We start from the raw sequence: 14,599 nt of genomic DNA on the forward strand, positions 1-14,599 counted from the left end.
TCAGAGGAAATAGACACAGAAATTAGGGATAAACTTGAGTATTTAGGATTTGCTTTCCCAGGGTCTCCCGCACACAACCCGCTTTGCTGTATCTATGCCACCTTGAGCTCTCGCTTCCTGGGACCAGCTCTGATTTTCCTCATCTCTGTCTCATTGGGTAATGAGAGCTCCTGTGTGTTCTTTTTTTTTTTTTTGTCAGTCATGGGGCTTGAACACTGGGCCTGGGCGCTGTCCCTCGGCTCTTCAGCTCAAGGCTAGTGCTCTACCACTTGAGCTACAGCGCCACTTCCTCCTTGTTCTTGTGGGTTGTGTTGAAGGAGGTCTGCTCACCACTGTGCGTTCATATCCTTCCTGCAGCTTCTACGGAAGAGGCACATTGGGAATGACATCGTCACCATCGTCTTCCAGGAGCCTGGGGCGCTTCCCTTCACGCCCAAGAACATCCGCTCCCACTTTCAGCACGTCTTTGTCATAGTAAAAGTGCACAACCCCTGCACGGAGAATGTATGCTACAGGTGAGCCCACTGCTTCTCTGTCCCTCCCCAGCAGGCCTCTGGACACATCTTCAGCTTGGGGTTATTTGTCCACACCTGCAGACTTACTATTTCCCACTTTATCTCTCTGCTACCTGTTCTGTCCCCTTGTAAAAGAGAAAGAGAGGCCTGGTCACTTCAAAGGGTAGATAGTGCTTTCCCTCAGCTCCCTGAAAAACTCCACCTTGCCAGGCCCCCACAATATGTTGGTTCTGGCCTCTGGGCTATGTTATGCGGCCATTAAGTTTGCCTCTCCTTGAGTACATGAGTCCTTCAAGCCTTCCCCACCCTGCTGAGACCAGGAAGCCATCCTTGCTTTGGTGACCTGGATCTGAAGTCTTGTGTATGACTTGGCTCCTGAGTGCATCCTGGCCAGGCTTCTTTAGCTCTTGGCCTGGTCTTGGGCTCTGAGCTGTACATGTTGGCAGGTATGCACTTGCCATCATAGTTTGAATCCAGCTCTCTGCTTGGCCTGGGCAGGTACTTCGTTTTTCTTATCCTTCCTAAAATTGAGAATTATATGTCTCTACTTTATGATGTGGTTACACAGAAGACATAGCTTACATGGAAACAAACCAGGAGAGTTTCTGGCATTTGCCCTAAGTTGTTTTTGTTTTATGATCTCAAAGCAGTCATTGCTAATTGAGCCAACTAGGATCAGGCCACACATGCCCAGAGTCCTTGTGGAGAATGCAGACCTGTGAACCTGCAGAGCTCTGTCCACAGGCAGGAAGACCAGTCTATGCTTCAGACATTGCTGGCCTGCACCTAGCCCATCTGAAAAGAGCAGACTGAAAACTACTAACCACTGGACCACTTTGTCCTCCTAGTTGTTTATCAGCCAAACAGGGTCCTGACCTGCTATGCATTGCCTACTGAAATAGGCCTAGAAGTAGACATGAGGCCACGTTTTCCTTGCACGGGGTTCTTACATATCTCTATGCTTGGGCTATTGGCCCAAGTGCTCAAACCTACTTTAAGAAAATCATAGCCTATGTTCTGTACAAGCACTGTGCCTAATAGACAGTCCTGGTGCAAACATAGTAAGCTGGCTGCTTCTGAGATCTTACCCCACAGGCTGTACCTATACAGAATGTTCTAAAATGCACCTTCCTCATAGATTGGAAACCTATGCCTAAAGTTTATTGTATTTGGTACTATATTTTTTGGCTTCTTACTGTTTTTAGGTCAAAACAAGTATTTTTAATTATTTTCTATCTTTATGGCTATATCATGAGCTCATTAGCAAAACGCAAAATGTGAAGGTCATAACTTATTCTCATTTAAAGTTTTCTGGTTCTAATTAAATTGCTACTGAAAGAATGTATGTTAAAACCAGCATATATCTGCCACAGAATAAAGAGTGCAGTGCTTTATCTTTGCCATGGCAGAAGACAGCATATGCAGTCCTTCCGAGCGGGCCAGTGGCTTGTGAGGAGCCACACTGGTGGTGAGATACACGTGAAAGTAGTGCCTTAGCTATGGCCTCTCACCTGCACCCACCAGGCCTGAGGCTGGAGAACAGCCCTACAAGTTCGCGGGTCATCTTGACACTGGGCCTTTGGAAGGGGAATGTTGCTCCTCTCATCTTCTTGTCCTGTTTTCTTCCTCAGTGTTGGAGTTTCCAGATCAAAGGATGTGCCATCATTTGGCCCCCCAATCCCTAAAGGTGTGACTTTTCCAAAGTCAGCAGTGTTTCGGGACTTCCTTCTAGCCAAAGTAATCAATGCAGAAAATGCAGCCCATAAATCAGAAAAATTCCGAGCAATGGCCACCCGAACCAGGCAGGAGTACTTGAAGGACCTGGCTGAGAACTTTGTCACAACTGCCACAGTAGACAGCTCTGCAAAATTCAGCTTCATCACCCTGGGCGCAAAGAAGAAGGAGAGGGTGAAGCCCAGGAAGGATGCCCATCTGTTCAGCATCGGGGCTATCATGTGGCACGTGGTAGCCCGGGACTTTGGCCAGTCTGCAGACATCGAGTGCCTTTTGGGGATTTCTAACGAGTTCATCATGCTGATAGAAAAGGACTCCAAGAACGTGGTCTTCAACTGTTCCAGCAGGGATGTTATTGGGTGGACGTCTGGACTAGTGAGTATCAAGGTGTTCTACGAGAGGGGAGAGTGTATCCTGCTGTCTTCAGTGGACAACCGTGCAGAAGACATACGAGAAATTGTCCAGCGACTAGTCGTAAGTACCTGGTCTGTGTCTTTCACCATCCTTGTGTTTCACTCCCAGATTCCCAGTAGGTGCCATTGGGGACACTCTTCTATATTTGCAATGCATGGGGAATCACCTGCTGCTTCCAAGGTGTAGAGTCTATGGGAGTCACTGAGCAAATACAGTACCTGTCCTAAAGGGATTAAAAAATTGCTCCAACTTTGAAAAGAACACTGAGATGTATTTACTGTCATGTGATGGAGAGCCAGAAGCGTGTGGGTGTTCTCCCTGTCTGTGTTCACTGACCTGACACACCTGCCCAGGTAACCGGTGGATAGAGTCTCTGCCTATCTGAATGCCCGGATCTCTGTTCACTGCCCACACTACGTGTTTACACAGGGCAGTTCTTTCATTGCTAACCAGATCAAGTGATATTAATCTCCCTGCCACGGAGTCTAAGGATATTTTGCAGAAATAGCCATTTAGTTAAAACAATTTAAGGTACAAGAAATCCAACTTAAAAGAGGTTTTTTGTTTTGTTTTTTTGGGTCCAGTCGTGGAGCCTGAACTCTGGGCCTGGGCGCTGTCTCTCAGCTCTTCACCTCAAGGCTAGCGCCCTACCACTTGAGCCACAGCGCCACTTCCGGCTTTTTTCTTTTTGCTTATGTGGTGCTGAGGAATCGAACCCAGGGCCTCATGTATGCAAAGCAAGCCACTCTACCACTGAGCCACCTTCCCAGCCCCTTGGTTTTTTTTTAGATGTGATTTTTAGTCCAAAACCCCAACATTGATCTCTCCCTAGTTTTAACAGTCACATTCCTGCTCCTGATTTTTACAAAGCAAAATTTAGATTTTAGTTTGAGTATATGCAGTAGAAGCAGCATGAATATATCCAGCTATTTCAAGTTTTTAACTATTTGATATATGAAGGTGATATAAGACGAAAACATGCTTTGACTATAAAATGTCTCCTTTGTACTTCAAGGAGGATATATTATTATTTTAATTAGAAAATATTTAGTCACTATGAATCATTTTAAAAGGAGAAATTACACACCCACTCTGGTCCCCTTTCCTCCCACTGTTAAAAATCTCCATCTGTTATTAGAAGATGCTGTTTTATTAAAATCAGTGTCTTGTCAGCCTTGGGGAGACAGTCTCCTTCTTTTTTTTTTTTTTTTTTTTTTGTGGAATATTTTTTTTTTATTTAATTTAATTTTATTTGTGAACATACTGTACAGAGGGGTTGCAATTACATGGGCAGGATAATGCGTACATTTCTTACCAAGCATTGCAGCCTCCTCCTTTGTTTACCCTTCACATCCCTTCCCAGCCTCCCCCCCCCCAATCCCAATCCTTCTCCTTCCCCCCCCCCCCCCCCCCCGCCCCCCGACAGTCTCCTTCTTGAATGAAACTATCCACAGTAAAGGACCAGTCAGCATGTGCAGACTAAACTGTGAGTGCATGCGGGCAGGGTCTGAGGTGTCAAGGACTCCTGTGAACCTTGGGCTGCCCTGAGGTTTGGGTGATTTTAGATTTCTTTGTTTTAGCACATCCACTGCATAACCACAGTTGTCCTTCTGAAAATGCAACATATATGCTACTTCTCTGACCACCAAAACACGCCTGCCATAGATGTTCACACCTAGGTTTATTTGCTTTCCACTCCGTGGGCCCACCCTGCCCCGTCCCTGATTGCCTAAGCTGCCAGAGGTCAAGAATAAACCCTACTCCAGCGGAGGGTGACTCATAACCTGACACACTGGAAACAAACCAACCCCACACATGAAGGGAGAGGAACGAAGGACTAGAGCAGCGTGGCAGCAATGACCCCCATAGAGGATGCACAGAGATCTGGCAGTTGCCTTCTATGTCCATGTAGATAAGACTCAGGGGAGGACAACTGAAGGGCCCCCCTGGGGTCCACCTGAGTCCACGAGGCCCCACTCAAAGAGCCGTGCTCTTCAACCATGATGAATTTCTTAATAACTCTTGGATCAGGCCCCTGCATTTTATTGTGCACCAAAACCTGTGAATGTGTTCTATACAGTCCTGAGCACAAGAACAGAAAGAAGACTGCTTCCAGTGGTGATAGGATCTCCAGAAAGGTAGAGAGCATACCTTTCAGACTTTTAGGCTGTTCAGAAGCAAAGAATGATACATAAAACTGAAGTAGAGGAGACAGCAGGTGGGCAATTGGAAGAGGTCAGAAGAAGAGGCAGAGCCAGAAGAACTCAGAAACAGCCAATGATGGCTGTTGTAATATATGAATGTTAAATCTCACCTGACAATCTCATTGACATTTGAAAGAAGAAAAAAAGGCAGGATACATTGTGAAGATGTCATCTTTTGGTAGGATTGTGTCAAACAAAATTGAAAAAGAAGTGAGGGAAAGCTTCATCCGTGCTTTACATACTCTGAAAGTGCTTTTTCAGCAGTGTTCTTTTTACAGTTCATAACTTGGAAAATGTGAATGTTTTCAAAACTTTATATCCCCAACTAACACTTGTAGTACCTTCTTTCATTGTGCTACATCCAGAATGTCATGCTTGTCTGAGAGAAGCAATCATTATGTGGCTTTGGGTAACCATGGAAACAGGATGCTGATGGGGGCAGCCATTCCCGCCCCACAGCTGTCCTCACAGCCCAGGGCTCATTAAACAGGTATCTGTGTGTTCAGAGCATGGTTCATAGAAGGGGAGCATTTATTAAACTGAAACTTCTATCCCGCCCCAGGCCTTTGGAGATGGGCTATGATACCTCCCAGCTTGAAATTTCCCTCAGAAAAGTGATGTCAGAGTCCTCAAACGGTGTTTAATGAGCCATGTTTTCCTTTCATGGCGTTGCACTTAGCGCTTAGTCAGCGCCTCTGAGGGCTACGTGGTCTAATTACTGAGCTTGGAGCCCCAGGAGGGTGAAACCAGCTCTCCTCTCATGCTCTGCCCGGGGCACTGCACAGATTCCTACTCTTCAGGATGCACACTGGAGCTGCTTCTTCCTGGGGTTGTCTTTGGCCCCCGGAGATAGGCAGAAGCGGGAGAGACTGCAGAGCAGGGAGAGGTCGCAAAAGGGGGAAAGATGACAGAGGAGGGACAGATGGCAGAGGGGGAGAAGAGATAGAAGGGGAGGGGCACCAGAAGAGAGGGGGAGGGGGAGAGGTGACAGAGGGGGACAGGTGGCAGCAGAGGGGGAGAGGCAGCAGAGGGGGAGAGGTGGCTGCAGGCACAGGTGCACCCACTGTCACTACACACTCTGGCCTGTTTAGTGCCCCATTAACAGAGGGCCATGCTCCTGGCTAGTAGTACAGGCAGTCCCTTCAGAAGAGAGGCTTGAGGGGACAGAGCAGGATTGGGCAGGCAGGGTGCTACGCAGAGAGCCTTGTCAGCTTGGCCATCTGACCTCGCTGGGCTCCTGCCTGAGTCCAGAAGCGACTTGGAGAAGGCACTTTGGGCCCCATTATTTTTTAAGTGAAATAAAATTGTCCACTTGGTTTTAGTGTTTGATGGTTGAGACTTACATGGTCTTGAAAGTGTTTTAAACATTCTCTCCACTGCTGTAATCTGAAGTGACATTTACATCAGCTAACCAAAGAAGGAAGCGGAGGGAGTAAAGCTAAGAAGGTCCCAGGCAAAAGTGTTCAAGCAAGGGCAGGACTCACATGAGGAATCTGAGCCTTTGGGGAATGGAGCCAGCGTGGTGCTTTGGTTAACTCCCTTGCACCTACTGCCCAGTCCCCTGTGGCAGGCCCCAGATTTAAGTGTCCCTGACTTGCTACCTTGGCAGTCAGCTGGCCTGGCACACCCAGGGGAGAGCTGGGGTGGAGTCTGTCTGTGTCTCAGGCAGTCCCCAGAGCAGCAGCTAAGGCCTGAGCATGAGGGCATCTCACCATCTGCTTTCCCCATAGATCGTGACGAGAGGCTGTGAGACTGTGGAAATGACCCTGCGGAGGAACGGGCTGGGCCAGCTCGGTTTCCATGTGAACTTCGAGGGCATTGTGGCTGATGTGGAGCCCTTTGGCTTTGCCTGGAAGGCAGGCCTGCGCCAGGGCAGCCGCCTCGTAGAGATCTGCAAAGTGGCCGTGGCCACACTGACTCACGAGCAGATGATAGACCTGCTGCGGACTTCCGTGACTGTCAAGGTGGTCATCATCCAGCCCCACGATGACGGCTCACCTCGGAGGTAAGCACAGGGAAGCTGGGAAGGAGTAGCAGACTCTCAGAAGGGGTGGTCAGACCCGCTGCCCATGTGACCTAGCGTCAGCCATTGGAAAATGGTGGAGAAAGGTTGGAAAGCTGGTTACTATGTGGTAAGTGACAAGTTCTAACCTTGGTAAGACACTAGCTTTGTAAAGTTAGAGTAAGTATGGACCACAGGGAAGGAATGACACCAGCTGGCTGTCTCAGCCCAGAGACTTGTGCCTGCAAGGAGACAGCTACAGCACAGCCTTCAGGCTACACCCCTCTGCACAGTCACTTCTTTGTGTACCAGGAAGTCAGCCATGAGTAACAACACACTCAAGGCAATAGCTCCCTATGTCTAAAGAAGTGGTGACAGCTCCTACTCATTCGAGGTGTTAGCAACAGGCTTGTTTCTCACAATGGAAAGCAGTCCTGTTCTGTTGCTAACAAAAAATAATAATGCTCAGCATCAAGAAAGTGCTAGGCCAGAGATGAGGGGTGAGGGTTAAGAGCATGCCACCCTGTGCACAGGGCCATGTGGGCCGAAGTCCCATGGTAAAATCCCCAGCTTGCCCTTTGCCTCTCCCAGGGGGTCCTTGCAGGCAGCCTCCAGAATGCTGGCTTTGGAAGAGTGGGAGTGGCTAGGTGTCTCAGCCTGGCTATGTGGCCCTGGCAACTCCTGTGTTCTCTCAAAGCCCCCTTCACCATCTGGAAGATGGGGCCAGGGTGCTGCCTACTTCTTGCAGTTTTTATGTTAAATAAGATGATGTCATAAGTACTTAAACCCTTCCAGCAGAATCAGGGCTCCCTTAGTAGTTTAGAGAAAAGAAAACTCTAAGATAACCATTTCAATTTCCTTCACATTAAAGAGGAAATTCTTCCCATCAACTGTGGACCACTGTGCCCACTTTCTGGCTTCCATGCCATGCTTGTCCTTCCTCTCTCTCCCCCTTCCTCTAGCCGGTGCTGTCCAGGGGCTCATTCATGCTCTACATCCGCGCCTGAGCCATGTATGGCTGTCCTGTACTTGCAACAATAGCTGCTTTTCATTTTCATTTTTATATTTAATTAACCACTTATAGATAGTGGCTTCTCTAGTGGATGGGTCAGCTCTAAACAATGATCTCTTAAAAAAAAAAACAAGCTAGGGCTAAGCACTGGTGGTCCATGCCTATTATCCTAGCTACTCAGGAGGCCGAGATCTAAGGATCTTAGCTCAAAGCCAGCCTGGTCAAGAAAGTCCATGGAACTCTTATGTCTAGTTAACCACCAGAAAACCAGAAGTGGAGCTGTGACTCAAAGTAGTAGAGTGCTAGCCTTGAGTAAAAGAGCCCAGGATCAGTACCCAGGCCCTGAGTTCAAGTCCCATGACCAACAACAACAAGAGTGAGTCTTATATTATCTTGGTCCATGGGTAACACACAAAATTTCTCAAAAGCCTCTTCTATTATTAATCTACCACTTAAATTACCATTATCAAAAGAAAGCCACTCTGGGCTTGACTTGTCTTGTTTTGCTTTGAGCTTGTGTTGGCTTTTTCAGTGAGTCCTAGGTTTTGTGTCTGCTGGGGAAGCCCTCTACCACTGTGCTACACTCCAGCCACAACCTGGCCATGTGTCCTGTATTTGTCCAGTGTGGTTATCAGTGCAGCTTAGTTAACAGGCTGACCTGCCATTGAGTTCATTCTTGTGTCTGACTCTGCCCTGTGAAATCCTTCACTCTCAGTATTGTATGGATCACACTTAGCACTTAGTACAAAGAAGATGAAGATGAAAAAAATGAGACTTGAAATAACTAAAGACAATTATTTTATGCCTTAGAAGTTCAGAGGCTGTGTAAGTGAAAAATCTTTCACAGTGAATTTTAAGCCAGCTACTAGAAATGTTTATGGATAGTAAGGTTCTTCTTCCATGCTAGAAACATAGATGTATGACTGTTGAGAATCAAGTCTTGTCTGTAATATAGTCTGATAACTTTGTAGTTGAGAAAAGTGTTTCCAGGTCCTTCCTTTGGGTTAAAAAGAACATTACTTGCCTGTTTTTTTAGGTTTGGTCTACTGTTGTTCAATAAGAAATTCTCTATGTACTCAATAGATCTGGGTAATACAAATAATTAGGTTACCATTTTGTCTGGCATTTAGAATATGTAATGTAAAGGAATAGAATTTCCAAAGAATTTCCAAAAATAAATAAAAAGTACAGTGTGAAAGTTCTGGGTATTACCTTTTTTGGAGAACCTATTTTCCCTCCTAAAGAGAAAAGAAGCCATTTACCTGTCTTTATACATAATTATTTGTTTTATATGTATACATTATTGAAAATAGCCAAGTGTATTTACTTAGCGATTTCACCTCTATTTCTTAAAACTCTCATTAATGTCATCCCCTGAGTTACATGGGATTTCCTCTCCCAGTCTTCCAGATTCTAACCTAGCCTGCAGGGCTGTTTGGTGTGCCATAAAGGTCTTTAATCTTCCATGTATTGTTTATATGTCCTTCAGCTTAGTGTCATGTGATTTGCTATGAATCTAAATTTTTTAATTTCTTCAGTCCATGTTTGTGTTAGTCCTAGGTGTGATTTCTACCAGTGACTGTAGGCCTGGCACTGCTGCTGTGGTCAGAGCCTTCACAGAAACAGGTCCCCTGCAGCCCAGCCCTGGGCTGCAGCCTCAGTACGCAGAGAGGTATTTTTATTCACAGCCAGGTCCTTAGCAGTGGCACACTTTCTGAGGCTTTTGTTTTATGGTTTCTCTTTCTGCCTTCTGGAGAGGAACCCAGGCCTCAGGAATGCTAGACAAGCACCCTACCACTGAGCACCATAGTTAGGCCTCAGGAAACGGTGAAGTAGGCTAATAGGGGAAATGGGTAGCTCTTAATTCCCACAATGGGGAACAAAACTTTAAAGGAATCTTATTTAATTACAGTAGTTCTACAGCAATGCATACAAGGACCTGGGTCAAGCTAAAGCCACATATTTGATTTGTGATATGGAAAATTACCTCCATCTTATCTCATAAATTGCCTTTTAATTATCAGGGAGGGAGGAAAATTCATTTTAAATGACCAGGTATTTGCATTTGTGTGTATATATGGTTTTTTCCCTATGAAATTGGACTTCATGTAATTACAGAGGACTAAAAAAACAAGATATTTTAACTTTCATAAATACTGTGGAAAAACATTTCTCTTTATTTTTACATTTATCAACTTGGTATTCGTCTTGCAGTGAGGAAATAATTTGACTTGGAGCCCCTCTTCTCTACCAGCAGCCCAAGAAGCCTCTCACATACTAGCTAGTTTCTGGTTTTCCTGACCCTGGTTATAACTCAGATGCTGCTGCATTAAGTGAAGCCTGTCTTAGGGAAATTATTTATGGCACAACAAAAACACACATTTTGAAATCCCCTTCTTTTCCAGCTCAGGGCAAGACCTGTCCAGCTGTTCCAAGCTTGAAAGGAAATCAGAGCCATTTTTAGCCTTTCCTGGAGGAGTTCCAGGGAGCACCAGGCTGGGAGGACCCCTGGGAATGCTTATTAAAGGGACCCCTGCTGGGGATGGAAGCCTAAGTGAATGTGTGCAGGCTGGCAGTGAGTGGCTGGGCAGCTTGGGAATTGTACTCTTCAGATGGAAATGAACTTCTGAAGGGTAGAGGAGGCCACCGAGCAGCCCTCTCTGTGGCAGGCAGGAAGAGGAGTTGTGCTGCCTCTCACCCAAGGTGCTTAGTTAAGATCTCAATTCTGCCAGGGGTAGCTTAGCCTTCAGCCCCAGAGGTGGCTGACATTACGAGGTTGGTAACTAAAGGAAGTAACAGCTCATCAGAATTATGCATGAGCCATTCCACAATGCTAGTGAGTTATAGAAATACGTCCAATAAAAATGGAAATGAAATTCCTTGCTGTGGTGCATCTGTTTTCTGTGATTTTTCATGCTTCGTTGACGTATTACCCAAGATATATTTTACTATATAATGCAAAACCATGGACATTTCCTTAGGTGGTCCTAAGTCTAAATGGGTGCCTTCTCATCATTGTGTAAAATTAACTATGTTCTTGTTGACTGTTTCCTGACTGCTCAATGCCCTCCGGTACACAAGAAGGATGTAGAAATAGCAATAGGAAGGAAAACTGATAGAATCCTGCCAGATTGCAGCTGTGTTAAGGGTGGGGGGGAATAATGGTGAGTTGAAATCTAGACTCAAGTGAGTTTTTAGATTAGAATTTTCCAGCTAACTTGTATGGATAATAGGGAAATGACATTCTGATACTATTTTACAGACTTTTTGGTAATGAATTTTCACATAAAGCATGGAAATGATATGGTTTTACTTTTGAGAGTACTTTTATGATGGCTGTTCTGTGTCTTCAGTCCAATTCTGCCAGCACATGGCTCAGGTATTCCAGCCCTGCAGTGGACTCCCTGACTCAGTTTACTTTTTAATCCATCAGTTACTTGGAAACTGGCCTGCTTACTGAGGTCATGAGCAGGACAGGCATGATTTTTACTTCTCTGGGTTTCTTGTAGTCTATCCAACATTCAAAACAGAATTTCTTACTCACATCTTGGGTACTTGAAACCTATTTTCTGAAACTCATGTAACAGTTTATTGCTTGACCATACAGATCTCAAACTAATGCCTAAGATGTGGTTGCCTTCTCCCATTAACCTTCTTACTCTACTGCCCATGTTCCAAATCCATCTCTCTGTACTCTACTGCCCGTGCCCCAACTCTCCCTCTGCACTCTACTGCCCGTGTTCCACTCGGTACTATACTGCCCGTGCTCCAACTCCATCCCTCTGCACTCTATTGCCCGTGCTCCACTCTACCTGCACTCTACTGCCCCTGCTTTTCCATACTTTACATTGGGACGGTTAGCACCTCTAGCTGGAAAGCAGAGGGTGGCCTGCAGCAGAAGCCATAGGCCATTTCCTCATGGACATACACTCACCAGAAATCAAGCATCAAATAGGTAAGACTGGAATCTTCACTGTATGATACCATATTATTTAAGTACAGTAAAACTTTATTGCTGCTTTCAAGCTTTTGAAGAAAAGCAAAAGGAAGTGGTTGGTTTCAGCAAGAACCTTCCAAGCCTTTGTAACTCTGGAGATAGAGCATTCACCCTGAGCCCAGCCAGGAGGGAAGAGAGGCTGTTGATGGCTTCACTTTCCATATCACAGGACACTCAGACTTTCTCCCAAGGCCTGGGTCAGGTGGCTTTGTGAACTAAGTGTCTCTTCCTCTACTGTCTAGTTATGTCTCTCTTGCTATCTGTGAATTAATAAGGAAGTCTGTTGAGACATGAATTGCTATTTCGTGTCGTGCCAGGTTCAGGTCTAGCTTGCCGTCATCTTTACAGAGAGTTCTGCTACATGGTTGTGTCCAGCAGAAAACTTTAGGCTTTCTGGGTACCAGAGCAAGTCTGTGGCTGAGTACACGGGCATGAGTTAACCCATCAACCTATGAGATGATTTGGAAGGAGTCTGATTAAAATACCAGGGATTAGTTCAATCCCAAGGGCTGTGAAGGAGTTCTTTTATAAAATGAATGGTACTGAAAAATAAGATAATTCACTTTATTTTATTTTTTTTACTTTATTGTTTCTGAGATTCTCTTAGAAATGATGACATAACATGAGGTACATTAACTATTTCTTGGTAGCTTTCTAAAACAAATGACCATGTGTTTTGGCAAGCGCACTGGCCTTGGAGTCCAAAGTACTGTATTCTAGTTATTTCTAGCATTCTTTCCCCTGAATCTCCTTGACCTTTTGTCCTAACAGTGGAGATTTTCTTCCTACTTTCTCATGTGGGAGACTAGGTGCTGCTTGAGGCAGGTCTAGAGGGAAGAGCCTTGTAGCCTGCACCACTTGTGGTGATAGGTTCCAGTGAGGATCGGGCAGCGCAGTACTCCATGCAGTTTTACGTCTGGGGACCCCAGTTAAGTTTGGGTGATTAAGCATAGCCTGTGATTTACCTGGTTCGGTTAATTTGCTCAGTCAGCTGACTTTTCTTTACTTGTAGCAGTATGCATTCCTCCTTTGAACTTGCTCAGTTCTTCGGGTGTTTCCTCCTTACTTTTTAAGTAGATTAATACAAAGTAGTAAGTCCTACTTTTGCATAAGATGAAAAGAATAAGATAATAATGACAAGTCCTTCTATAATGAATACCAATAAAGGAAAATTTGCAGCTCTGAAGCTTCTTAAGTTTTTAAGTTACCCCAGGTTACCCTACTCCAGACAGGTCAGCAGCACCCCTACCCCAGGTATCTGAGTGGTGGATGTAAATGGAGGCTCTTCCCAGACGCAGAAGTGCCACTGGAGGGAATGGGTACTTGATGCCCTGGTGAGGACCTTCCTGGGTCTCTGGCAATACTGTGCGTGGCAACCCAGTGTAGGTATCTGCCGGCTGTGAGTCAGAGGGGACCCCACGTACTGCTGGATGTGCCCCCCAAACAGGAAGGAGGGCAGCCCCACCCCTCAGGGGAGAGCAGGGGGCAGGTACAGGGGTGCAGCAGCAGTCAGTTTACTCCTATCCTTTGTGCAGGATGAAGTCATCAGGGCCGTCTATGGTGGTGAGTTCAGTGAGACAGACGTACTATGAACTCCTGGGAGATTCCAGCCCATGAGTGCCACATTTGCAGCTAGTAGCTCATGAATGACCTGCTGGGTCTGTGCAGTGTTAGGAGACGAGCACCCAAAGTTTCTGCCTGCATAAGAAGTGTTAAGATTGTGTTCCTTTTAACTGAAAGCTGAGTTCTGTTGACCCCTACATAGCATGGTGATCAGCCATGAAATTGATGATGGGTGTGGTGTTGGTTGCCGAGCAGAGAGGAAGTCAATGTCCACATTTGCAGGGATTGCATCTTTTTTTCCCCACTGTCAGAAAATTGAAAAATGTGTCCCCCTCCCTTGACTCAGTGTGAGAGGGAAACCAAGCATGTGTCCTTGACACATATGATTTTGTACTGTACAGGAAAATAGCATGTCTTTTCTTGATACATGTTTCTGTTCCACACAAGATTGGCAGCTAGTTTTTTCAGTACTATCTTCTATGAGGTCTTATCCATCTGTCGGGGTCTCTGCTGGCCTCCCTTGCTGGTCAGCAGTACTTGTCATGTGTCCTCTATAACAGGGTGTTCGTGAGAGGAACGAGGTATTCTGCCTGGAGTCTCATGTGAGTGCCAGCCAAGGAGAGGGTGGTACCCAGTAGGTTTATCTCTGCAGACCTCAGAGCCACTCTGCAGGCCATGGGCAGTTCTGACACCACTGCCTGCACCTCTAAAACCCAGTTCTATCCTTCAAAAAGCTTCTTGTAGATATGGAGAACACACTTTGCAAATTGGGTCTGGGGTTTTCAGTGGGATTGGTATCTTACTGTTGAGGAAAAGCAGATTCCAGCTCCTCTGAGCACTGCTGGCAGAGTGTTCGGATTTGACAACAGGCATTTTAAGATGCAGCCATTCTCTTGAGAAGAGTAAATTTTGTTAGAACAAAACAAGGCTGAATTTTAGTATTTGAAAGATAAGAGGCGGAGAGAGAACTCCCCTCTGACCTTTCCTCCATTGATGCATGGCACAGGTTTTTGCCAAATCTGTCTCAAATGTAAGCCATGATTTGGCATTCACATGTTTTTCCTTCCAAGATGCAAGCGAAATTGTAGTGTCCTGTTGAGGACACCAGTCTGTGAGCATGAATTAAGCAGACCATTACACTGAGCCATCTACCTTCCC

General features: G+C 45.7%; 1 protein-coding gene across 5 annotated transcripts in view; it reads left to right on the forward strand.

The window, feature by feature from the left end:
• The window catches only part of Sipa1l2 (signal induced proliferation associated 1 like 2), a 77,893-nt gene that overhangs the window by 20,845 nt on the left and 42,449 nt on the right, over positions 1–14,599 (forward strand). For all 5 annotated transcript variants that reach the window (XM_042686217.1, XM_042686216.1, XM_042686219.1 and 2 more), the window contains exons 6-8: positions 358–515; positions 2,147–2,723; positions 6,598–6,872. In XM_042686217.1, the coding sequence (XP_042542151.1) occupies positions 358–515; positions 2,147–2,723; positions 6,598–6,872 (1,010 nt within the window). The remainder of the gene's footprint in view (positions 1–357; positions 516–2,146; positions 2,724–6,597; positions 6,873–14,599) is intronic.

The sequence above is a fragment of the Dipodomys spectabilis genome, unplaced genomic scaffold, assembly GCF_019054845.1.
Source record: "Dipodomys spectabilis isolate Male_0828 unplaced genomic scaffold, ASM1905484v1 ptg000096l, whole genome shotgun sequence".
Lineage (NCBI taxonomy): Eukaryota > Metazoa > Chordata > Mammalia > Rodentia > Heteromyidae > Dipodomys > Dipodomys spectabilis.